General features: G+C 47.8%; 1 protein-coding gene across 9 annotated transcripts in view; it reads left to right on the top strand.

The window, feature by feature from the left end:
* CAMTA1 (calmodulin binding transcription activator 1) overlaps nucleotides 1–26,516 on the top strand; it is an 827,492-nt gene that overhangs the window by 245,047 nt on the left and 555,929 nt on the right. For all 9 annotated transcript variants that reach the window (XM_058719234.1, XM_058719242.1, XM_058719241.1 and 6 more), the window contains exon 4: nucleotides 18,967–19,034. In XM_058719234.1, the coding sequence (XP_058575217.1) occupies nucleotides 18,967–19,034 (68 nt within the window). The remainder of the gene's footprint in view (nucleotides 1–18,966; nucleotides 19,035–26,516) is intronic.

The following is a 26,516-nucleotide window of genomic DNA, read 5'->3' as shown; positions in this document are numbered from 1 at the left end:
AGTACTTGTGGTCTTCTATTTCTTTCTTTCTCTTGATTTGCATCCTGTGTTCTTTTCTAACACTGCTTCTTAGTTGCAGCTTCCATCAGAATTCCTGGGGACAGGAGCTTCATGTTCAAGAATGGAAAGAAACAACTGTACCCTAGAGCAGTGATTTCCCAAGTTTGTCCTTGACATCCAGAAATACATTTCATGTCATGACCCAGAACACACACACACACACACACACACACACACACACACACACACACACATTCATTTGTGATGAAATGCCTGAACAGAAGTTTTAAGGAACAAAGCTACCTGTGGTATACTCTGATATTTTTCATTCCATTCCCCTCTACTCCACTCCATCCATTCCACTCTACTTCACTCCATTCCATTCCATTCCATTCCATTCCATTCCATTCCATTCCATTCCATTCCATTCCACTCTACTTCATTCCATTCCATTCCATTCCATTCCATTCCATTCCATTCCATTCCATTCCATTCCATTCATTCCATTCCATCCATTCCATTCCATTCCATTCCATTCATTCCATTCCATAGATTGATCTAGAACTCACTAATGGGTTCATGTTTTATGACATGCAATAAGACATTGCTGTCCTGAAACACAAGGTTGGTTCAGAACCAAGGACAGCAGCCCTTTACTCTCCTTTCCCTGCCATCCCATCTTGGTTTTTTATTCTGACTCCTCCAGCTTGTGTTGACTTGCCTCTTTCTGGACTTCCCATAGCCCACATTGGATCTTAGTGGTCTCAGTCCCACGCCACTTTCTGTGTAGGTTTCTAGACTTTCAAGATCATAAGCTTTTTTTGTTTGTTTGTTTAATGTTTTATTTATTTTTGAGAGAGAGAGAGAGAGAGAGAGAGAGAGAGAGAGAGAGAGAGAACGAACGAGCAGGGGAGGGGCAGAGAGAGAGGGAAACACAGAATCCATGAATCCAGAAAGCAGGCTCCAGGCTCTGAGCTGTCAGCACAGAGCCTGATGTGGGACTCGAACCCGTGAACCACGAGATCATGACCTGAGCTGAAGTCAGACACTTAACCGACTAAGCCACCCAGGTGCCCCAAGATCATAAGCTTTTTGAAGAGAGGGCCTAGGTCTTCTCAATGGCTTCTACCCCCCATAATGACTGACCCAGATTTCCAAGGAATTAATGGAGCTCAACAAATGAAGATTAAAATATTGCATCAAGGCTGATCCCTTGGGGGTGCATCTGGCTTCAGACCCACTGGGAATGACTTTGTAGACCATTATCACATTGGACAGTGAAGGCCTCCCTTTACTGGAATCCTTTTCCTTTTCATGTGACCACAAAAAACGGCGATTTCAGTCCTTTTCCTGATATTGCCATATTATGACCCTTTGAAAAGTAAGCTCCCTTTTAATAAAACTTTGACATTATGTGCATCATCACATCACAAGCTCCTCAGAAAGATATATTTGATTGACTGTGTTTTCTGCCCTATGGCTCATACTGCTCTTCAAATGACACAATATGATGCTTTTGGACTCCTTATCATTCGTCTTACTGCTTGATATTATCAAGAAACAAGAGAAGGGGAAGATCTCTTTTTTCCTTCTAGAGCAATCTGAAGTTCTGAAGGTAGGGCCCACTTGGTCAAAGGGAAGCCTGATCCAGACTTGTCAGTGGTCAGTTTTTGGATTCCACTTCCATTTGTAGTTTTAATTAAGGCCTTATGTGGACCTATGCTCGTGCCTGTGGGAATAAAGTCTGCATGATTGATTGGTAATATCTGCAGGTTGGAGCCTGGTCCTGCTCTGCTTTCCCAAAGGGATTCCTGCTGAAGCAGCGTAGCAGTGGGCCTTTTGGGTTGAGTGTCAGCCAGGGAGGCTATGCTCATGCATGTATTAACGTCTTCCGAGACCAGACTCAACTGCTCTTCAAAGCAGAGTAGAACAATTACCTCTAGAAAATTCATGAATTCTCCTCCTGTTTACTCTTCAATTCCAAAAGCTCAAAGCTGGGGTGCTTGCTTGCCATGTGGGATTCATGATCACAGGTGTTAGCAAATGGAGGTGGTGACTAAGCTTAACTTCTTTTATGAAGGCGGGTTATGAAATCCAAACACTATTGAAATCCAAACACCTTTCATCTATTAATGGCCACCAGTGGCCTATAATCAAGTCACACTCTGTTAGCTACACAATTAACTTGTTTGTTTGAAGTGTGAATTAAGGATTTGAGGCATTTGCTAATTAATCTTACTTGTTCCCTCCTTTAGCTGAAATCCCTGTATTTTCCAAATTCAGGCGATTCTGGAGTTTAAGGACAGATATTTGTTGACTCAATTTGCTTCCTACATGAAATGAGCTTGTTTTGCTTTTGCACAGATGGAAAGAAGTAGGCTCTCAAGCCTTCCTTCCCCACTGGACTCTTCCTTAATTTCCTTCTCAGTTCTGTAACTTATGGCAAGTGCCTCCTCCTTGCTGCAGTTCTAATGGCTCTCTCAGCTTGAGTGTCATACCCCTCCTATGGGAGCAGAGGCGAGCGCTGGAGTCTCCCCCTTTGCCTGCCTCCTTTGATTCTCTCTTTGTTTGTGGCTCTCTTCTGGAACGAGTTTCCTTTGTAGATAATGGGATTCCATTATGGGGTGTTAGGGCTGCTCTGGAACTGTCGGCTGTGAGGGAAGATAGGAGGTTTTGATCAATGGTTTCTGCTTGTATCTTGGATGTGTTAATTTTAAGATGGCTTGCTTCTGTTTTTATTAGTTTTATTGGATTTGGGGTGGGGGAGGGGTTAGGATGAGTGTTAGTGTTTGTTCTGCAAGGAAATTTAGTTGTTCAGAGTTAAGTGGCTCTGCTTTGCTTGGAGGCAGAAAGGGCCAAGAACAAGTCAAAATGCTCACCTCTACTCTGTCCCTATAGGCACTGGAACCATTGTCTGCTACCTTCACATCCTTTTCTGACTCTTTTGAATGATTTAAGACCCATTTCCAAAGGGCTCTGTTGGTTAATGTTGGAGCAGAGGTAGATATTTTAGTGCTGTGAGTAGGGTTATTTATTGGTAGGAAGAGAACACACACATGCACACACGCACATATACATACCCTGATATAAATTCCTGATTTTCATAGCTAGGGATTCAGAATTTATCTTAAAGAGAGGTGGCTACACAGAGACCAGCAGATGCAGGATATTTTTACATAGCTTGTCCCTTGTCCCTAGTTCTTAATGGGAGTTGGCAGTGTGTGGCTGTCAGTGACACTTTCTGTGCAGATAGAATCCTGCCAAGGTTGAAAAAGAAGCCAAATTCTTGCAACACTGCTTCTGTTTTATATTCAGGTTTATATCACTATTCTGGAAGGACTTATAACAACAATCTGTGCTCTTTTAGGCTCTTCTGATTCTTGAACTGAATCTGTCAGATCAGCAAGTCTATATCTTCATCCAAGGGTAGAAGTGTAGGGTGGGTGCTGTTAAAACAGAATCAGGATTCAGTTGTTCCTGGACATTATCTTTCCCTCCCACTTTTTGATATTGGAGAAAGCCCGGGTCCCCATAGCCTTTAGGTAATGTCTCTCTGAGGCAACAATTGTACCCTTGAAGTTTGAACCCTGTCTATGTCCTTTATTCAAAGATTGCTGCTATCTCAAAGAATAAAGTGAAAATCTAAAAATCTAAAAATTCATGGCAAGACTTTTGCTGCTGTCCATGATGGAGTAACTGGGAGCAGACTTGTCCTCTTGCCATAAACAATATAAAATTGGACAAAATACATGGAATCATATTTTCAGATGTTATGCAATAGTCAGGGTAGGACTTTGGTTCCCAAGAGGATATTATTAGTCCTACAACCGCTTGGTATTTCTGCTTGGAGGCATTTCAAATGTGATTTGAGGGAGGTTATCCCAAGCAGGGTATATGCATCTTGCTGAGTTGAGGAGACACATATCAGAGTTTGGGGAGATTGAGATGGCCAGATATCAGAAGGTAGAATGTCACAGAGGAGAAAAACCTTATGGAGAAAGTGCTCCAGAAATCTGCATGGGTCTTCTGGAAGTTTCTACTGGATATTGAACTGTGGAACTGAATTCCACAAGGTTGAGCTAATAGCACCTAAGGCTATAAGATGAAAAATTCCCAGAGCTCACACAGGACTGGGAGAACTGAATTCCACAAGGTTGAGCTAATAGCACCTAAGGCTATAAGATGAAAAATTCCCAGAGCTCACACAGGACTGGGAGGTGTTCAAATTCTGACCAGCCAAACTGGGCAAATGGGACATGTAGTACAGAAGGGAAAAAAATAATAGTGGGGCTAAGACATTTCTAGAGTAAGAGGTACTGTAGACCCACCTAAGATTAAGAGTAAGTCTTCAGAGGATCAGGTTGATGTACAAGTAACTCAAATGCCTGTCAGAGCAAAGCCTAACACTCTTTATTTAAAGATGTAACGGCTGACAGTTTTCCAAATTTGATGAAAATTATAAACCCAGTGATCCAAGAAGCTCAACACACCCCAAACAAGATAAATACAAAGAAAACCGCAGCAAGGCACACTGTAATCAAATTGCTTCAAATCAGTGATAAAGAGGAAATCTTAAAGTCAACCAGAGGCTGGGAGAAGACCCATTACAGTAGAGAAAAATAAGAATTTATGCAGATTTCTCATCAGAAACCATGCAAACCAGAAGACAGTGGAGTAAAATCTCTTATGTGCTGAAAGAGAAAAAGACCTGTCAGCCTGGAATGCTATATTCAGTGAAATTATCCTTAAAAAAAGAAAGTGAACTAAAGATGCTTTCCAGTAGACACACACACACACACACACACACACGGATGCACACACACACAGACTCAGACATATACACACAGACACACGCACATCAGAGAATTCATTGCTTGCAGACCTGTAAGAAATGTTAAAGGAAGGTCATGTGAGGAAGGATGACAGCAGGTGAACACTTGGAGCTATACAAAACAACATGGAGTGCTAAAAATGGTAAACCGTATAGGTAAATATAAGATATTTTTCTTCACTATTAATTTCTTTAAAAGGTAATCCATTGTTTAAATCACTGCATTGGGGGTCTAGAACGTATCTGGAAGTAAAGTTTATGACAGCAGACAGTACCAAGAATGAAAGAAGGGGCAAAGTGGAAGTACACTGTTTAGGTTTGCAATTTACATGAGTATACCTAGTGTTATTTGAAGGCAGATTCTGTTAAGTTAAAGATGCATAACGTAAATCATCGAGCAACCACAAATGAAACAGAGGTAAACCTAATAAGACAATATGGAGATAAAATGGAATACTAAAAAAAAAAAAAATCAGTTAATCCAACAGAAGGCAAAAAAAAAAAAAAAAAAAGAAGAGGAAAAAGGAACAAAGAACAAATGGAACAAACAGGAAGCACATAGCATGGCTGTAAATTTAGCCCCAACCACATTGATAATTCCACTAAATACAGTCTAAACATTCCCAAAAGAAAGCAGACAAGTTGGAGTAGATGCAGATTTCTTAAAGTGATCAAGAAAAAAATGATAAATTGAACTACCCAAGTTAAAAACTTCTGCTCTTTGAAATATATCTTTAAGAAAATGAAAAAGTAGACCAGAGATGGGAAGAAAACACTCATAGTGTACAAACCTTATTATGAAGGACTCCTATCCAAAATACAAAATGAGCCATTATAATTCAGCAATGAAAAGACACACAACCCTATTAAAAATTGGGCGAAAATTAGGGGCGCCTGGGTGGCTCAGTCGGTTAAACGTCCGACTTCAGCTCAGGTCACGATCTCGCGGTCCGTGAGTTCGAGCCCCGCGTCGGGCTCTGGGCTGATGGCTCAGAGCCTGGAGCTTGCTTCCGATTCTGTGTCTCCCTCTCTCTCTGCCCCTCCCCCGTTCATGCTGTGTCTCTCTCTGTCTCAAAAATAAAATAAACGTTAAAAAAAAAATTAAAAAAAAATTAAAAATTGGGCGAAAATTAAAACAGACTTTCCAAAAGAAAATATACACAGGGTCAATAAGCACATGAAAAAAAATATTACATATCATTATTTATTGGGCAAAAGCAAGTTGAAACTGCACTGAGATAACCATATATGCTCTCCAGTGGCTAAAATTGGAAACATGGATGGTGCCAAGTGTTGACACGGAGGTGCAGCAGCTTTAATTTGCACGCATTCCTGATGGAAATATAAAATAGAACAACCCCTTCGGGAACCAGTTTGGCAGTTTCATACTTACCATATGACCAAGCAATTCCATGCCCTAAGTTTTTACCAAAGAGAAATGGAGACACATGCCCACACAAAGACTTGCGAACGAATGTTAATTCCTTATGCATTTTTATTCGTAACAGCTCACAAATGGGTACAACACAAATGTCCATCAACATTTGAATGAATAGGCAAATTATGACAAATCTATACAGTGGAATAATATTTTGCAATAAAAAGGAATGGATTACTACTGATACACACAACAGGAATCAATCTCAGAAACATTATCTCAAATGAAAGAAGCCAGACACAAAAAGAATACATACCGTATGATTTCATTTACATAGAATTCTAGAGCAGGCAAAACTAATCTCTAATGACAGAAGGCAGATCAATGGTTGCTTTGAGGCTGGAGGTATGATGGAGATGGACTGAAAAGGGGTATGAAAGAAATTTCATGGTGCCGGAAACATTTTCTATCTTAAATGTGGTGGGAGATACATAATATATTTGTTAGCATTTATTGAACCATACATTTAAAATGAATTGAAACGGTCTGGTCATGAAATGGATGGAGGTCACCCAAATAGACATATTTTCCAAAGAAAACATACCCATGACCAACAGTCACACGAAAAGATGCTCAACATCACTCATCATCAGGGAAACGCAAATCAAAACTGAAACGAGATGTTACCTCACACCGGTCAGAATGGCTAATATCAAAAAGAAAAGAAATAACGAATGTTGGCGAGGATGTGGACAAGAGAGAATCCTCATGCACCATTGGTGGGAATGAAAATTGGTGCAGCCGCTGTGGAAAATGCTATGGAACTTCCTCAAAAAGTTAAAAACAGAAGTACCCTATTACCCAGTCATTCCACTTTCGGGTATTGACCTGAGGAAAACAGAAAGACTGATAAGAAAAGATATATGCCCCCCTACATTTATCACAGTACTATTTATAATAGCCAGGATATGGAAACAATCCAATAGCCAGGATATGTCCATCCATAGATGAAAGGATAAGGAAGAGGTGGTGAATATATATAGTGGAATATTACTCAGCCATAAAAAGAATGAAATACCACCATTTACAACCACATGGATGGACCTAGAGGTTACTATACTAAGTGAAATAAGTCAGAGAAAGACAAATACCATATGATTACACTTGTATATGGAATCTAAGAAACGAAACCAATGAACAAACAAACAAACAAACAGAAACATACTCAAATCCAGAGAATAAACTCGTGGTTGCCAGAGGGGAGAGGTGTGGGGAGGATGGGCAAAGTGGATGAACGGGATTAAGAAGTAAGGACTTCCAGTTATGAAATAAATAAGTCACAGGGATGAAATGTTACAACATAGGGAGTATAGTCAATAATATTGTAATAACTTTAGATGGTAGGTGGTAACTATATAAACTTATCATGGTGAGCACTGCATAATGTATATAAATGTCAAATCGCTATACTCCATACCTCAAATTAATATAACATTGTATGTCAACTAAACTTCAATTAAAAAAATAAAATATATTGCCATAGAAAAACATCAGAAGGAATTTCTACAAAAATGAATGAATGAATGAATGAATGAATAAGTTGCATTTTACTGTATGTAAATTATACCTCAGTGGAGCCGATTAAAGACATTTTAGACCAGTGATCTACTGTGTACTTAGAGTCTGCATATATTACACCATGAAATGCAGTTGTGTTGTCCCATAGTTCAGGTGAGGAAATGTCAAGTCACTTGACCCAAATCACAAAGTCAGAGGGAGATGGAGAGCGACTTTTTCCCAGTCTGCAAGAAACTCTTATCTTCCGCAAAAGGCGGATGAGCTATTTTCACAACTTAAGGGCACACATCATTCCATTGCCTTTCAAACTACCGTGTGGCCGGAGTCTGGGAGACTTGGTACAGAGTTCTCACCGGGACTTGAATATGTCCCCCAATACATCCTTCTTCTCCTTTAGGTGTCTTTTCATTTCCCTATGCTTTTTAGTATGTCTTCTGTGATGACACAGCAGTGAGGTTATCAGTATCCTCAGGGAGGTGGATGATTCTTTTATCAGCCAGGGTCCAGTCAGGACATAGAAACCACATTAGTTATTTGAGCAGGGGACATTTAATAGAAAGAATTGTTAACTAGGAAAGGGTCGTTGACTACCAACAGGGATAAAGACAATTCTGAGGATTGTGGAAGTGCCAGGTGCTTCTGGGACAACGACATGTGCGTTGAGGAAGAGTAGACCATAAAAAATCTAAGGACTAGAAGAGTTCCTTCCACCCCATGGGCTGAAATTCAGACCTTTTCAGAGCACCCGGCCGACGTAGGAACATGCTGGCTGCTAACGGTGTAGGCTGTAGCTGGTCTGCAGAGGTGGCTCGGTGTTGCTTGAGGGCTTTGGGAGGACCAGAGCGGCAGGCTGCCAGCGAGGGAAGGCGCTGTGGGGTGTCGCTGGGGCTCCTGGGCTCCTGCTGTGAATAATAGTGATGCTGACAATCATAGTGATAGAGGGCAGAGACCAGAAGGGAGACATCTTGCCACCGTCATCTTGCATGGTGACTTCATGCTCTCTATTGACGAAGCTGAACATTTTGCTAGGCTGGTCCAGGAGAAATGTTTACAGGGCCCATTGTCAGTGTCATAAAGCAGGACAAATAAGGGTGCAGATGGAGCCAAAGGATAATCAATTGACAACTGGCACAATATTGAGATAGAAGGTGGGGCAACCTCGGTCCAGATTAATCAGCAAATATTGTATTGAGGGGCAATGACTGCTCTAGCCAGCATATCTCTCTCTTAAAATCTATCGCTCGAAATGTATTTCTTTCTGGATAACCTAGATGATTTATGTCTCACAATCCACTTCATTTTCGATGCCAGAAACCTCCGAGCAGGAGGCTCAAAGTCATGTGCCTGCAAGGTCCGAGCAGATGTTGTGAGCGGAGAGAGCCAGCCAGGTGGGGAAGGCGGCCGTCTGAGAGCTCTCGCCCTTCCAAAGGGGCAGCCGCTCCTCAGCTCCAACCAGCGATGCTGCAGGAACGTGGCCCGGAGCAGCCAGATCTTATTTTTCAAGAGAAGCTGGCAATGGCCACCTCCCCATCCTGGAGTGTCAGCAAATATACCGAACGGGAACAAATTCCGTGGGCATCCACACCGGCGCTTCTCTCGGGGCTTCCTGTCCTTTGGAGACGCCCTCCCTGCCTTGTTTGCTCCAGCCAATTGGCTTTCAAGCCCACTTACTTCACTTCTGAAAACATTCAACTTTGCTCCACTTTTCCACTCCCGCATTGTAGTTCAGGGTCCCAGCCTGTCCTCTCTGCCACCGCACCGTCCGAGTGCTCTCCTTGTGCCTCCCCTGCGCACGAAGGCTCTTGATGGCTCCCCTGGCTCTTGTGGAGAAAACTCCGTTCACTGGTCATCTTCATTCCCCCCTGGTCTGGTGCCTCCTTACCCTTCCAGCTTTGGGTTCTGTCACTCCCTGCGCCCTGCGGATTCTCCCTACTTCCCGTTAATCCAAGTCCCCCAAACACATGTGCTTCTCCCAGCTCCCTGCTCTCGCACTTGTGGTTTCCTTTCCCTCACGCCTTTACCATGTGCGCCTGGCAGCCCCCTACTCATTCTTCAAGACCCGGTTTACATGTTAGCTCCTTGGCGAAACCTCCATTTCTCTTCTCAGCATGGACACATGATCTGTGCTGCTCGTGTGGCCTCACCGTCTGTGTCGTGGGCACACAGTAGCCCTGGATCCTGCAGCCCCGCCTGTCTTCCCAGCTGTATTTCTCAGGATCATTACTCCTACGTCTGTATCATTAGGGCCTTGCGTGGTGCCTGGTGTATAGTAGGTGCTCAATGATTCACCAAATGATTGAACCAATGAGTGGACAATGAAACTAATCAAACACTCGGTGGATTGCTTCTGCACCGAATCTTTCTCTGAATATTTTTGTGATGGCTCATTGTCTCTGCTCAGATTGGCACTTTTTAAAAATGTTTACTCATTTTTTGAGAGAGAGAGAGAGAGAGAGAGAGAGAGAGAGAGAGAGGCAGGGAGGGAGACACAGAATCTGAAGCAGGCTCCAGGCTCCGAGCTGTCAGCATAGAGCCCGACGCGGGGCTAAAACCCATGGACTGTGAGATCATGACCTAAGCTGAAGTTGGACACTTAACTGACTGAGTCACCCAGGTGCCCCTTGCATTGGCACTTTGATGGCCATAACCATGCTTTACCACATCTAAATAAGACAGCCAACTGGTCCAGGCTTTAATGCAGAAGTCTGGGATGTTAGGAATTTATCCTGAATTGCTACTTACCATTTTGTGGAAAGTCCTCCAGATGTCTTTGGATCCCTGAGATCTTAATCACCACCTTTCTCATAAAGTGTCAGTGTAGGGCTATGCTACCACTCGTACATTATATATATATATATATATATATATATATATATATATATATATATATATATACCATTATTCTATATGCTAGTTGTTTATAAGAGCTGGTCATTTTGAAAGCATGATTCAGGGTGGTGTTTTTGATTTGTGGGTAGGGACCCAGAGCATCCTGTAGAGGGAGTTGGCTTGGCCAGCTGGCTGCTTGGGAGGTACATCAGTGGATGGGGACAGGGATGTATGGAGAAAGGGCATTGCACTGTTGGACCCAGGGTCAGAATATTTGTCATGAAGAAGGAGACCCACCAGCTTTATGCATGGGGAGCCCTGCAGGTGAGAGATGCCCCTAGGAGGGGGTTACGGAATGGTTATTTATTTAAATTAAGGCCAATTATTTTTTGTGAAGTGCAGTGAGCAGTGGGTTCTGGGAAAATGTGCCTCCACTGTAAACATGTTGGTTAGAAGTCATTAATATGACATTCACACATCCCTAATAAAGTACATAACACAGAGATCTGGCACCATTGAAATACCCAGAGGACATTAAGTATGAGTCTTAAAACCAAGAGTATTGGAAACAAGATATTTTTACTTCTCGTTTGGGAGTAATATAATTGCATTTTGTGGCTCCAGCAGATGCTGGGGCCAGCTGCTAGGAGAGTCCTGGCTTCCCCTCCCCCCCCCCCCCCAGCTTTGGTCCCTTACAGATAAAACCCTTGTGCAGAACTCTCATAAAAAACAAACTTTAAAAATTATCCCTTGGTTGAAGATTCATTTTTTTGGTGTGCAAAATATCTGAGATTATGTAGACCACAGATATTTTTATTGCTTGGATTCGGGAGTATTAAAAAACCCACATCTCGATACAGTTTGTTGTTTTTGTCTATTTAATTTGTCCCAAGAGGCACCAAAGGCCCCTTGAGACTGACCCTACTCTCTTCCAGACACTGTACCCGTGCCTTGAAGACAGATCGAGGGCGGACTGTCCCCGGGAGATCTGAGGGCAGCTTCACACGACATTGTTGAAGGGGAGGCTGGTTCCTCTGGGCTGGATGATTCTGTGGGGTCTCTGCAGCAGGAGGGAGGCTCCTTCTGGAGAGGGAATGGAAGTAACAGCCAGCTTGGGCCGAGAGAAGGAGTGAATTCAGCCTCTCAGAGAATCTCGCGTCGTCTCCCCAGCAGATGCGCCTTCCCCGCACGCCAGAGGCAGGACGCGGCTCCTCACCTCTGGGGTGGACCTGTGGGGCCGAGCCCTGCTTCAGGGAAGTGTTTGCTGTGGCTGCCTCCGCATTCACGCCCGGGTTCCAGGTCTGGCTTTAGGAGGCATATTGTTTTTTGCAGATTCCTCTGATATCCGTATCCGGGGCAGCATGTCCAGTGTGGCAGCCGCACGTGGCCATCGAGCGCTTGAAAGATGGTCGCTCCAAACTGAGCTGGGCCGTAGTGGAAAATGCACACCAGAGCTGGAGAACTCAGTATGAAAAAGAGCGCCGAAATTGGCGAGATCATAATCATTTGGAGCTCCTGGGTTAAAATGGACAACGTGATGACAAAACATATGATTAAAATTAATTTCTCCCGTTTGTTTCTGCTTTTTTGAAAACGTAGCCTCTGGGAATTTTGAAGTCGCGCCCGTGGCTCGCTCGCCTTTGTGGCTCGTGTTCTGTTTCTAGTGGACAGGGCTGTTGGGGTGCTGGCGGCCTGGCCGGGGGCTGCCTCTCGGGCTGTGGTGCTCTGCGCTGAGCGGAACGTTTCTGTAGCGCCTCTGCACACAGGGCCCCCGAGCCTCCATGGCACCTGTGCCTTTGTCCCTTCACCTCCACAACCTCCACGGCTCCGACGTGGGCGCTTTCTGTCTGCGTCCTTTAGAAGAGACTGGGTGTTCTTTCATCCCACCGCTGCCAGGTCTGCAGTTGGCTCTGGATACAGAATTGTTTGGGACCCTAAGGTGTGGTCGGAGCTGAGACTCAGACCCTCCCCAGATGCTGCAAAGCCGGGAAGAGAGAAACACCAGGGGCGAACATGCGAGCAGCAGCAGGGACTGTGTGCTGGGAGGCCAGGAGTGGTGAGCCATTACTGAGAAGGTCACGGAAGCTGGAGTTCATTGGAGTGAAGCAGCAGGGAGGACTCCCTGGAGGAGGTGGGCTGTGAACAGGGCCAGGCAAGTGGCACGGGGGCTGAGGTGGGAAGGGCGAGAAGAGCCAGTCTCAGGGAAGCCGCTGCAGGTGACCGCAGCCTGCTGGCCACCGAGAGGGGCTTTGTGGTCCTCCGTAAGACCCCATCAGCCCCGGGGGGCAGGCAGGCCTGGCCTTGCCTGGTGATTGGACGGTGAGTGGTCAGCGTGCCTTCGGTGGTGGAGATTCATGACCCCACGGCGGGGACGAGGCAGCGTCGCCAAGTGCGGGGCTCTGCCACCCCTGGGCCCCGCCCTCGCTGCCCCCCTGGAAGGGGCTGGGTCAGTGCTTAGGGGAGGGGCCCGCCCACCTTCCTGGTCTGCAGGGACGGGACCTGGTGCCGGGCAGATGCAGGGGCCCGTGGGACTCAATGGCAGCCTGTTCCCCGAGCCCCTGCCACACACGGACGCCACACCTTGGCGGCAGCTTTTGTTTGAACGTCCAAAGGACAAAGTGAACATTTAAAACCTGCAAGCTGGACAGTCTTTGCTTTGGAGCCTGCAGTGAGCTCCCTCATCTTGACAGCCGGCTCATTCTTCTCAGCGATGCTGCAGCACCGAGGCTCCAAGAAGAAGGTGACACCAAGGGAGCCAGGAGGCTGGAGAAAGCCTGTGGGTGCAAGTCCACTGCAGTGGTGCTGGCACCTTCCGCATTCCAGTGCCACACCTCGCTGGATGTCTGCACCTTCTTCTTGATCTTTTCTTTTTTTCAATTTTTTTAATGTTTATTTTTGAGAGAGAGAGAGAGAGAGAGAGACAGAGAGAGAGAGAGAGAGAAAACATGAGTGGGGGAGGGGCAGAGAGCAAGAGGGAGTCACAGAACCCGAAACAGCTTCCAGCCTCTGAGTGGTCGGCAGAGCCCGACACAGGGCTCGAATTCACAAACCTCGAGATCATGACCTGGGCCGAAGTCGGACCGACTGAGCCACCAGGCACCCCTTGTTCTTTTTTTTTTTAGCCCCTAGGCACTTAGTACATTCACAGTTTGGGGTAACCTTCACCACCATTTAGTTCTGGACAACTTTGTCCCCGCAAAAGGGAACTGCATACCCAGTAGCAGTCACCCCTCATTCTCCTCTTCGTCCAGCCCCTGGCAGCTGCCAATCCTATGGATCTGTCTGTCCTGAACATTTAATACCAATGGAATCCTACGGTATGTGGCCTTTTCCCCTGGCTTCTTTCCCTCGGCAAGTTTTCAAGGTTCATCCGTGTATCAGACCTTTATTCCTTTTTATGACTGAACAGCCTTCTGCGGTGTGGACGTCTCACATTTTGTTTATCCATCCATATTGTGATGGATGTTGGGGTGCTCCCACCTTTTGGTGATCGTGCATAATGCTGCTTTGAACATTCATGTATACAATTTCATTTGAGCTCCTGTTTTCACTTCTCTGGGGCAAGCTCTCTTCTTGGTGAGTGCTCTGTGAATTTCCTGGGCCAGATTTGAGTTTGAGAGCCAACGAGACCATGCACGCACCTTGAGTGAGGAGCCCTGGTTCCCAGCTTGGCTCAGCCACAGATGTTGACCTTGGGGAAGTCGCTTCCCTTCTCTGTGCCTTAGTTTCCTGCTCTGTAACAATGAGGTAGACCGTATCTGTTTCCACTTGCCTAGGTTGATGGAGCTTTGGGGAAAGAGGGAAAGGCCAGATAGTTGGGCTGAAGATCTTTTTTTTTTAAACCTCTTTCCGCAGCTTTGAATGTCTCTCTTCTCGCCTGTTGGCTTTCCCTGCATTGTAAGATATTTTAAGTCAATAGTGTCTGAATATAAGGGATTCTCACTGTCAATGAAGTATAGATGGTCCCATGAATCATACAAGGGTTTTGGGTGGAAATGAACCTGATCGTGCTGGAAGGAGAGAATCCCACTGATGGATGTTCAGCCTGGCTTCCCCTGGTCCTCCGAAGGGTGGTGGGGCTGTGAAGTGCCTTCAGGTCATTGGGGAGCAGGAGGCTGTAAACCATGTTGGAGAAAACGTGACTCTCCGCATGCAGGCTTCCTTTTTTCCTGAGCACATCGTAAGAAATTCAGAACAGCAGTGGAGAGTGTAGGCTCTGGAACCATTCCACATTGGTTTGGGCTCTCGTTCCACAGAGACTAGCCATGTGACCTCGGGCAAGCCACTTAACTGCTCGGTGCCTCAGTTTTCTGACCTATAAAATGGGTATGGTTCCTGCTTCATGGTTTGTTATGAAGGTTAAGTGAGGTTCTCCCCCACAAAGTCCTAGAGAAGTACCTGGCCTCAGACATCATTCTACTAACGTTAGCCATTGTGATGATAGTAACGATGCTGCTGACGAGAAGCCTCTGTTTCCCCCCCAAACCATCCCCTGCCCTGGACGAGCTGACTGTCCTTACTCTGAATTTTGATGGTTCTTTCTTTGCTCTACACTCTTTAGCACCTACTATTCTGTGCACTTCTTTGGCATATGCACATCCATTTCCCCAAGATGTTCTTAGCTTTGGGACAGTGAGTCTGCCCCCATGGTCTTCCCATTTGGTGATGAGGTGGACCAAGACCTGGGCCAGTGAAATGGGCTATGCCACTAGGCAGCATGGGACTGGGAGTAGACAGGTAACTCAGACACGCCCAGTCCAGCTGGAAGCCAGACAGCAACACGGTGACATTCGTTGGTGGCTGAGTTCAGCTCCAGTGCCTGGCCACTTGAGCACCACAGAGGCAAGTACCTGGGTCTAGGCATTCAGTTTCCTTTGCTCAGAAAGGCTAACCTTAAGTGGGACGAATGCTCCACCAAGGGGCTCTGTGTGGGAGGTACTGTTGTCTTGGGGTGGAGGAAGCAGTGGCCTGTGCTCAAAGGTAGTTCATAAATCACTGTGACTTCCTATGGCTTGGCTTGCTTGCACAGCAGCTCAGTAGACCTGAGATGGTCTACACAGAGCCCCCGCTGGGTCTGGCTACAGACTTGACTGGACAGGTGAATCTGTAATGGTGCTGATGCTGCCCCATCATGTTGACTTATCTCTGTCATCTACCTGACCATGAGTTCTTCAAGAGTAGGCTTGAGGGGGCTCCCACGTGGCTCAGTCAGTTAAGCGTCCGACTGTTGATTTTGGCTCAGGTCGTGATCTCCTGGTTCATAGGATCAAGCCCCAACTTGGGTTCTGTGCTGATACTGCAGAGCCTACTTGGGATTCTCTCTCTCCCTGTCTCTCTGCCCCTCCTCAACTTGTGCTCTCTCTCTCTCTCTTTCAAAATAAATAAACAAACAAATAAATAAATAAATATATTTTTTTTGAAGAGCAGGGTTCAGAGTGGTCTTGTTCACTGGTGCACAACAGATGCTCAGTAAATATTTGTAGAGTAAATGTTGAAGGCAATAAGTGGTCCAAGGAGTTTATTTCTTTGAAGGACAGTAGCAGTAGGGGCAGCCCTGCCGGATTGGGGTGAGTGTTGGCCAAGTGATGTTCACGAAGGTCTTCTTTGGGTGTCTGGATCTGTGGAACACTGTGGTAAGTCTCCAGGTGGTTGGGATGCACCGTGCCCCCATCCCTTCTGGGCCAGTAGGGGGCACTTAGCTCTCAGCATGATCCTGGGTAAGGACGTGGATCCCAGGGGTATTCCAGTTGGCGCAGGCTATTTTTCTAGATGCCAAGTTTTCTGAAATTCAGGTAGTTGGGCTGATGCTCATAAGCGGTTCAATTTATCCATTCATTGACTCTGGCCACTGTCTGCTCTCCGTGTTTTATGAAACCAAGTGGACACCCATAGATAAATGGAGGGGTCAGCTCCAACTAACTCTCAACAGTCCCTGTGATGCTATCATTCCTGCGGGCATAGGGGGTGGAGAAGGATGGAGGGTGTACATCGATGAAGGTAAGTCCAGCAGTGCTGGCAGCTTCCAAGCTGGACCATTTTGGTACCTGCTACCTCATCAGGGGCCTCTAGATGGGCAGCTCACATCATGTCGATCTTATGATGATAATAATGGTAGCTGTGGTTCTGGGGCATTGCTATATGCTAGTCAGTGTATTAAGAATTGTTGCTTCATGAGGTGGTATTACCTCAGTTTCATAGAAAACTGCTTCTACAGGGTAAGCAACGTTCTCAAGATCAGACAGCTAACAAGTGTCAGAGCCAGCACCCAGAGCCAGGTCTGTGTGCTTCTGTAGCTTAGCTACAGCACACCTTCCTCCTGTGGCTTGCAGCTAATTAAAGCCAGGTAAAGGTTTACTTAGGAATTGCTGCGTTTTGCTGTTTTTAAGCTATCGCTTCACCTAGTAATAAACCCATACAGACACACTGTCTGTCGAGGGCCGCAGCTCCGTGCTGTCTCATCACCAAGATCAAGGGAAATGTGTACTAGTCCAGCCTTAATTTAACTTCCAATCCCTGCCAACACTCAGAAGTTGTGCACACAGACACACGTCCTCACTTCTACATGCACGTTTATTTCCATCATGCCCCCCCCTTTCTTCCTTCCCTCCCATCTCCCCACCCGTCCATCCATCTGCCTAATAAACGTTTGTCAGGACACTGTTAGGTCCTGGGGATACATCAGTGATGACATATTCCTTGCCCTTGAGGAGCTCATGATCCAGTGGGGGATGCTATTCAAGTAAACAAGTAATTAGGATGCCAAGCGATAAATCATATGCAATGGAGGATGGTGTGGTGCCATGGGAGAGCACGGGATGGGCAACCGACCCTGCCATGAATAGTTAGGAGGGCCAAAGGGAGTGGTGTTTGCTCTGGTGAGGCCTCATAGGTGTTTTCTAAGGAGAGGAAATGGAGCATGGAACAGAGCAGGCTCAGAGATGAGAGAGAAGCACGTGCTGGTTGGTCAGTGTCTTTAGCTGCCCTCAATGACAAGAACAGAGGCAATGAGGCAGCTCTCTTTTGTCCATGGGTTTCCACTTCCCAGGTGCTTGGTGAAAGGTCCAGGGTTCCAGAGCGAGGTGGTGTGGACTCTGGTTCACCAGTCACTGGCCACCTGGTGGTAGTGGCTGATGTCCATGATCTATGAGACCCTGATCTCCACCTGAGTCTGTGGCCTTCAAACCGCATGCCGTGGGTGACGTTTTCTACTTTAACCTGCTCTGCTAACAGTTTTGTTGAGTCTTTTCTTTTTCTTCAAGGGTGGGTTTAGCATCTCTGGTCACAGGTGTCAGCCCCGTTATATCCAGGCCCGGAGGAGGCTAACTACAGAGGAAGGGTGCGAGCCTCTGCCTGGCTGGGCTGTTGCATCATCACGAGCCCTCTGGGAACCCTGGCTGCAGAGAAATTCGAGATGAAGACTCCCTCTCTGCATGTTTTCATTGTCGAGGGCCGCAGCTCCGTGCTGTCTCATCACCAAGATCAAGGGAAATGTGTACTAGTCCAGCCTTAATTTAACTTCCAATCCCTGCCAATTTCATGTTAGCAGATCTGTTTGGAGCTGGAAGTAATGGGCCATATCATGCCCCAGAGCCAGAGCAATGACTTATGTTGATGTCACCCACTGGCTTTTTATGGAAATTATTAATAAATCAGTAATTCTATCTGCAGTGATGTTGTTGTGTTTATAAATATTTAATTTACCTTTAGGTGCCCACATTTTCTCCATCTTTGCCTTAAACTCTGCTGACATAGCTCTTCTCTCTGAAGCGCTGCTCAATAGATTAAGTTATCAGTAGAGGGAAAGGTTAACCTCTCTCTCTCTTTCTCTGGCATATGGCTTTATCTTTTCTTTTTAATCTTTGTGTGATTTGGCTTGGGGCTGGGGGTGGGGGTGGGAATCAAGCTGAGAGAACCTGACGTCTCTCGTGAGAGTGATGAAAGATTAGTACGGCTTCGGAAGGAGGCAGACGAAACTTTCCAATGATGACCTTGTATGAGTGCAGACCTGTTGTTGGGCATGTGTTTGTCCCTCCTTCAAATTAATGACATTCAGTATCTGAAATGGTGTCTGATGTTTCGCTCCCACAGAGAAATATCTTTGTCCTTGTCACCGACTCATCTTTTGAAACCCAGTGCTTTGATTATTATTGTATGGCAGGTTGAATGGAAAGGGCTTAACGAAATCAAAATAGAAGCACCATCCGAGTCAAGTGTTTTCCAGCAGAGATGGGGGGGGGGGGGGGAAGCCTCGCCAGGGAGGCAGCAGCTGGGAAGCAACAAGAACTTTCTTACCTCTCAGGAGCCGATGTGAGCTAATTGTTGTTATTATTTTTTTATTCTTCTGTTGCAGGAAATTGCAGCTTATTTAATAACATTTGAGAAACACGAAGAATGGCTAACCACATCCCCTAAGACAAGGTAACGTCCCAGATCTTGCAGTTTTTCGACTATGTACAGTGAGTGGATTGATTTTCATTGATTACCTGGTTTGGCCAGTCAGTTCACGGGCAAGTTGAACATACCCCGTTGCCTTTGGTAGCTCGTGACACTGAGGTCTCGTTAATTGACCTAAGATCATGGCAGTGGACGCAACCGGCTAAAAGCACGGCTGCCGTCAGACAGAGTTGGAACTTTTAACCTGATGGCTGAACGCCGTGTCCCCCCAGCCGGCGGCTTTGAAGGCCTCGGCAGGCGGGAACATCAGGGGAAGTTTATTTTGGGAAAGTGCCCACCTGCCACCAGTGTTCTCTAGAAACTCGCTCTCTAAAAGGGAAACTACCTTAACTGTCCACTCTCATCTCAACATGTCTTACAAACTGAGAGTCGAGCTATTCTTGGCGGTGGTAAGAAGATCTCCCAGATCAGAAGCAATGACTAGGTTTGCAGTGTGTTGCGTAGTAAATGTGCTTGAACCTACCGACTGCCACAGACGCCGAACTTCCTCGCCACTTGGGGACGGGGAATTGGTGGAGACTCAGCTGCTCTGTGTTCTGCAGCACAGGTGATAACCGCTTTGTGGAGAACAGTGAAGTTGGGGCGCCGGGTCTGTTTAAAAGGCAGGCTCTTCTTTCCTGCTCTCTCAGTTTTCCTTTTTGGTACGTTACAGTGTAGAGCTTTGGGAATATGTGGCCACCAGCTGCCACCCCTGGTCCATCAGCGGTGACGGGGCCAGGCGTTTGTCAGAGTGATGAGCGTTAGCCAGAGTGTGGCTCACACGGTGGCTGGGCTCTGGGTTCGGCTGAAGAGGCAGAAGACTCAGTCTGTTTCACTTTGGGCAGAAGCACCAGATTCTGCAGGAAAGTTAACAGACCAGGGAAAGGGGCAGAGGTGTGTCCTCTGTCCCCTCGGCCGATTCCTTGATATTCTTGTTTCTGAGCCATGGAGGAAAGAGGGTCCTATCCTCTGGAACGTTTACTCATTCTAGAAGGTACTTTGAGCTATTGCTTTATTAGGATTAGGTTTTACCGCTTAGCATCATTTAGATGAGGACAAAAATGTCCATTTCGGAGGAGGTTAGAGGATGCAGAGGGGAGAGGTTAGTTCTGAGATTCGTGTCTCCACAGGTGGGGTTAGAAGTTGGCTCTGATTTTTTTTTTCCTCACCTTTCAGCCTGAATCCCCCTGCAGGATGTCCTCAACTGCTCAGCTTTCTGGGGCTGTGATTTCCTTTGCTATAAAATTAAATGGTTTGCATCAGTCAGCTTTTGCTGGGATCATGCTATCTGAGAAATAATCTCCAAACTTAGTGACTTGGAACAACAGACTTTTTTTTTTTTTTTTTCCTACTTACGGGTCTGTGGGTTGGCTGTGGCTTTGGTTGGGTTTAGGACGGCTCCATGTGTCCTTCTGTTCCAGGCCCCGGGCTGAGGAAGCATCTGCAGTCTGGGACGTATGGTCATGGGGTGTGGCAAAGCCTTGAAAGCCTAAGGCAATCCATGCGGGCAGACTGACGATCTCTGTTGGGTGTGGTATCAGACATCACGGATCCCTGAGCCAAGGCCATTCCCATGGCCAAGCCCAATAAGAGCAGGGTCAGGGAGGACATCCTTGCATGGAGCGTGGGTGGGGGCAGAGAGGAGACTGAACGGGGCACAGTCTACTGTTTGGTGAGCATAGCCGTGTCCCCAGCTGTGGAAAGCTGGGAACGCTCATCTATCCTTTCTTCTGGGGGCATCTTTTGGGCAGACATTCCCAAACTTGAGAGGGCACCAGAATCAGCCGGAGAGCTTGCTAAAATCCATGCGCTAGGACCCAATCCCCAGTTTCTGACTCCATAGCCCTGGTGTGGGGCCTGGGGACCTGTTACTTGTAACAGGCTGCCAGGTGATGGGATGCAGCCAGTCTGGGGCCCCACTTTGAGAAGCACTGCCCTAGTTTCTTTGGCGCGGGGAAGGAAGCCTGTCCGATTTCTGTCTCTGCACCGTTTCCTGACCCCAAACAGTGCCCTTATCTCAAGCAGCCTGCAGCTTCCCTGCGCGCCCTTCATTCCTCAGCGAAACCCTCCTTGAACGTAAGTGGAAGGAAAGAAAGAACTTCTCTTTAGCCAGAGAGTGAGATCCTCTGGAACGCTTCCCGGGCCAGACATCTGATTTCAGATCCACAGACACGTGCTGTGCTTCAGAACACCCTGTGACGGCAGATCAGTAGAACATTTCAAGCAGGGAGTTTGCCTCGTGCTTCAGCCTTCGGAGTTTGGGTTTCAGTTGAGAAGTGACTGTCACTCACGGCCGTGCCTGACTCACTTGACTTTCTGGAGTATAAATAGAGCCAGGAGACTTCCCATCCCCAGGCACACGGGGCGTGCATGCAGCAGGGAGGGAATGTGGGTTTCAGTTATTGACACATTCGGCTTTGAGTCCTGGCCCTATCACTCAGTCACTTGGTGACTTTTAGAAAGTCATTTTAGCCCCTCATTAAAAGCTCCACTTTCCTTCTTCACGTGCGAAATGGAGTCAATGGTGGTCCTGTCATCACTGGGCCATCACGAGGATCTCATGGGCTCATGTTTGTGATCCCGCCTGCCGTGAGCCTCAGTGTCGATGCACAGGGACATCACTGTCCCTCTTGTCTGCGAGGGGCGCTCCCCGGGCCTGCTGGAGGCCACAACTTCAGGAGACATCTGCCAGCATTTCTCTGGGCTTTGGAAAGATGAATTTATTTCCTAAAGGCAGAGGGTGCAGACAGAACGTTTCCTATTAGTATTATAATCTCCACTCCGTGTTTACACTTGAAAGCTTCTTATCCCAGGAGGAGGAAGAGTTGCTGTGGTTGTTGGAGGACTTTCCTAAATTAGTTGTTGAGTTGAGTTTGGATCCCCCCCCCCCCCCCCCCCAGTATTGAAATTAATTGGTGCAGTTAACTGCTGAGTTCATACAAACCGGCCTCCTGGTACTGAGGAATTAATGACACCAATACTCCGCTGAATGAGAAGGCAATGCGACTTCTGTTTGCCACCGCGGCCGCCACTGCTAATTCCATTTTAGAAAATTAATAAAAATGAATTGCACCACTGACATTTATAGAGTTTCCTAATAAAATGATACATTGTTTGTGTGGAGGAATCCCTATTAAATTAATTGTTGTAATCAGTTCACATATAGATGTTGGTATAGGAGCTGCACGGGGACCCGCTCCCTGTCTCCGTGGCTTGCCGACGGCTGGGGGTTATAAATATAGCCCTTGCTTCGATCCTGCCCTAATTACAGAGAAGGTCCCAGGAGCCCCGCTCACCTGTTTCGTAATGAGGTGTGCTACAAGGAGGCTCCCAGGGTTGGGGGCCTCGGGGGTGGCAGCGGCACGACGACAGGGTTGAGCGTTGAATGTTTAAACAGCCCATATTGTATTATCAGCAACTGGGACCTTCTGGAAATGGCAGTTTGAAAAGTCACCCTTCAGGACGTGTGCTCATTTGGAGGCCCCGGGGAACGCCGCACTCCCCACCCCACCAGGTGAATGCGGAGCCTTGGAGTTAAGAGCCTCCTCCCTCGGTCTAGAATGTTCTTCCAGCTCCTCCTTCTGGCCTTGATTTGGTGTCGCTTTCTCTGTGAGGTCTCCCCTGAACACACTATTTAAAATCACACCCCTCCCATTCAGCCAGACCTCCTTTCCTTTCTTCTTGTTTTATGTCTCTCTAGAGCACTTACCACCATCTGACACACGATGTGTCTCACCTAGTTATTTGTTTAATTCATTTATCCATGAACTGACCTCCTCTCGCCCAAAATGAAAATACCGCGATGTGCCGGTGTGTTCATGGGGTAGCCCTAGGGCCTGGAACAGCGCCAGACGCACGGCAGGAGCTCAGCGAACATTTGTGGTGTGAACGAGAGAGGCAGAAGACGCATCTGAGCGTGTGAAGGAAGAGATCTGGGTGTTCTCTGTTCTATTTTTGTCTTCTGTGTCTCCCCAGGACCAGCTAATTGACCTAGTGCTGTGCTTTTAAGTCCTTTCGCAGCTCCGCCAGGCAGCGAGATGCAGAGAGGGTACGTGGGCTGTCCAAGGTGGCACAGCAAATGTTAGACCTGGAACTTGAGCCCAGGGTTATCGCACTGCAAAGCTCGTGATCTTGGCTTCTCTGCAGTACCGCCGTGTGGGTGTGGGGTTTGAAGAAGGCCCAGTAAATGGCTGTGCTACATCCTCCCACCTCCCATCTCCAAGAATCCTGAGCCACCTGGGAGAACCAGGCACCAGGCAAAGCCTTCTTTTGTTGGCGAGTGTGGTAAGGTGGTTCAGCCAGGTGTGTTTCTGTATTGCCCTCCTGAGTCGGATTTTGACTCCCCCCCCCCCCCCCCGCCCCGCCGCCCGCATAGTGCAGAATGCAGAGTCGAGCAGGGCACAGGGAGGCAGGCTGCAAAATTTAGCAATCCCAAGAATTTATTGCTTTTCCCCCGGGAGGCATGCACCTTCCCTGGAAGCCGGGGACATGCAGATCTCAAGATGGAATTGGAAGAATTCCCTCCCAGGAATCCTGTGTACACCAGTTAGAAGGAGGCTGGAAGATGCTATTAATTACCTAATTAATTAATTAGATTTATATAGATAGCACCTAACACTGAAGCACTAAAGGTCTAGTAATAGAATTTTCCTATAATGAGCACTAAATGCCTCTTGGTCAATAAGCAGTAAAACAGCCAAGTACGGAGGGCGTCTGGAAGGAAAGGGGAAGAAAAGCGAGACCTGAGTTTCGAGAGCATCCAAGTGACTCCAAGTGAGTCACCCCCACCCTCGCTCTCTGTTCTCTCTGGACCCTGCCTGTCCGGTGCTTCTTGTGTTCCTGGTGAAGGCTGGGCAGGAGGGGGACACCAGGTCCTCGGGGCTCTGTTCTTTCTCACCGCGTCCTCCCTCCCAGGACTCTTGTTCCCCGGATGGAATTAGCCAGTGACTCTGCCAGGATCCCAGACTGTAATCCGCGTCCTCATTCGCCCACGTTCAGCCCTCACCTCACCCCCGGTGTCACGCTTGGATTAGGGAGCCACCCTCACTGCTCTTCCCTCTCTGGCTGGACCCCTTTCTCCGCACCAGCTGCCCTACGGTCACCTTTGTTGCATCACTGTGCCCCTCAAACGCCTCAGAGACTTCCTCTGAGGTGAGTCCCTCTCCAGTGTCCCGTTTAAGGTCGTTCTTGTACCTCAGCCCTTCTTCCTCAGTATTTCCCTTTGACTCCCACCTCGAAGAACCTACTACTGTTAGGGGGCTGCTTCCTGCTCTCCAAACACATCTTCCGTGTCCCCCTACTTTTGCCTTCAGTTCTCGAACCCTCCGTATCCCGCCCAGTCTGCCTGTCCTTCGTGTGTTACCTCTTTCCAGGAGCCCTCCCCAAACACACCAGCCTGTGGTGAGCCCTCTTTGCCATCAGCCTCCGCGGCCCACATTCACTGTATCGTTGACTGTTGGACTGTCTAACTGTCCCCCGTATGTAAGTCTCGCCTCCCCATGACAGATGCGGCAACGTGGCTGACGCTTGAGGACACCTGCTCGCTGGCAAGTGCCAGTCACGGGAGGACAATACGGTGGGGTCCACGCTGCGGGGTCCCCCGGGGAGTCAGACTCAGACACAGAGAGAAGCCCCCACCGGGGGCTGGGGGCCGGGGGGGGTGGGGACTTCGTGTTTCAGGGGGACAGAGTTTCAGTTTGGGAGGATGAACAAGTTCTGGAGACGACGGTGGTGATGGCTGCACGACACGGCGAGCGTACTTAATGCTGCTGCACCGCACCCTTAAAAGTGGTAAAAACGGTAAACTTTATGTTACTTGTATTTGACAACGATCAAACAAAAAATTCTCATGGCTACTTCTATAGGTCTTTCTGTGCCCAGTTGGGCAGAGCGGGGGTCAGGGATTGGCTCTGTGTGTGTGTGTGTGTGTGTGTGTGTGTGTGTGTAGGGAGTTCCACTGGAGGATGGAGTCTGAGAGGGCGGCCCTTCTACCTGCATCATTTCAAGGACTGTTCTTTGCAGCTGCAAAGAAAAAAATAAACCGGGTCAGCAGTCATTTCGATGTGGTGACCTTTGCATTCTGCTGAATTGGGGACCTGCTATCAAATTAACATAATGATGTGTCATGTTACATCCATCGCAGTATTTGCCTAACGTATCGAGCAAATCCTTGGCGAAGTGCAAACTCCCGTCATTAACCAAAGAGCAAGTGTAGTGTGAGCGGGTTCGCGGGTGTGGCGTCCGCTGGCTGAGGACCCGTGAGCGGCCGCATCGCCCCTGGACCTTCCCCGGAAGGCATCTGCCTCGGGGTCCTGTAGTGTTGATACCTTTCCCAACGAGGCAGGTAGTTAGCCGTGACCTGGATCCCGACAAAGTGTCTGGTGTCTCGGCGGTGGTGGGGAAATCCCTAGCCTCCGTGTCGAGGCGGGTCTGCCCCAGATTCCAGTTCATTATCAAGGATCACAGATGGCAGAGGAGACGGTGCAGGAGGGGCCAGCCGACGCCACCTCTCTGGACCCGCTGTGTGTGTCCCCGTGCCCTCCCTGGGAGCTTTCCAGCGCTGCCCTCTCTGGGGGCGGGCGGGGTGGGGGCGTGTGTCCTCATCTGTGGACAGCTTGTTGAAATGGCACCAGCAGCCAAGCCGGCTCGCATCAAGTCTCTCCTCACTTCAGGAACCAGGGGAGCAAGTCCTGGGTCTCCTCCGGGAGGAGCCGAGAGAGGGAGTGGACGTTTATGTCTCCCCGTCTCCCTGGGCCGTGCAGCTGCCAGCTCCTGGTTCCCGCCTCCACTTTCTTTCCCTAGTTTTATTTTTATCAAACATACCCGTGCGCATAGTTTAAGAAGTCAAACGGTCCTGAAGGGCTCGTGCGAAGGAACAGCAGACCTCTGCCTTGCAGCTCAACCCTGCGTCCCCGGAGTGATCACTTGAGATTCTTTCAGTTCTGAAATTTACCTCTGGACTTCTTGATGTGTTATTCTGCTGTTTCTTGCTTTGTCAAGTTTCGATGGTTATCTTTTGACTTCCTCGTATGCTCAATGAGGATTTAGTTCTCTCTCTGACGCTCTGGTTTTCCTTACCTGGAGGAAGGGCTTGGGCTGTGGGATTCTGAGATTCAGCATCTCTGGATGCCGACGTCTGGAGGTAACAGCCGGGTTCTCCCGGATGCTGCCTGGTGGTCTGAGCTGGCTTGGCTGCCAGTGATCTGGCAACCAGGCAGGGAAGGGGCTTGGAATGTCACTGTTAATTAGTTAATTCTCCTGGCTTACATCTTGTTTCCTGCCTTTCCTCTGCAGCCTTCAAGTGTGGAGTCTTTCAGGGTCTCTTTCTCCAGAGAATAAATGTGTCTCCACTAGGGGCAGAGGCCAGGTGGTTGCCTGGTCACTCGGGGTAGACGGAGGGTCCTGAGAGGGGCTGACTGCTCCCTGCACAGACCTCTCCTTGCCTCCCACCTCATTTCAAACCTCTGT

The sequence above is a fragment of the Neofelis nebulosa genome, chromosome 2 (assembly GCF_028018385.1).
Source record: "Neofelis nebulosa isolate mNeoNeb1 chromosome 2, mNeoNeb1.pri, whole genome shotgun sequence".
NCBI lineage: Eukaryota > Metazoa > Chordata > Mammalia > Carnivora > Felidae > Neofelis > Neofelis nebulosa.
Note: the sequence above shows the minus strand (reverse complement) of the source record. Positions and strands in the feature narration are given on the sequence as shown.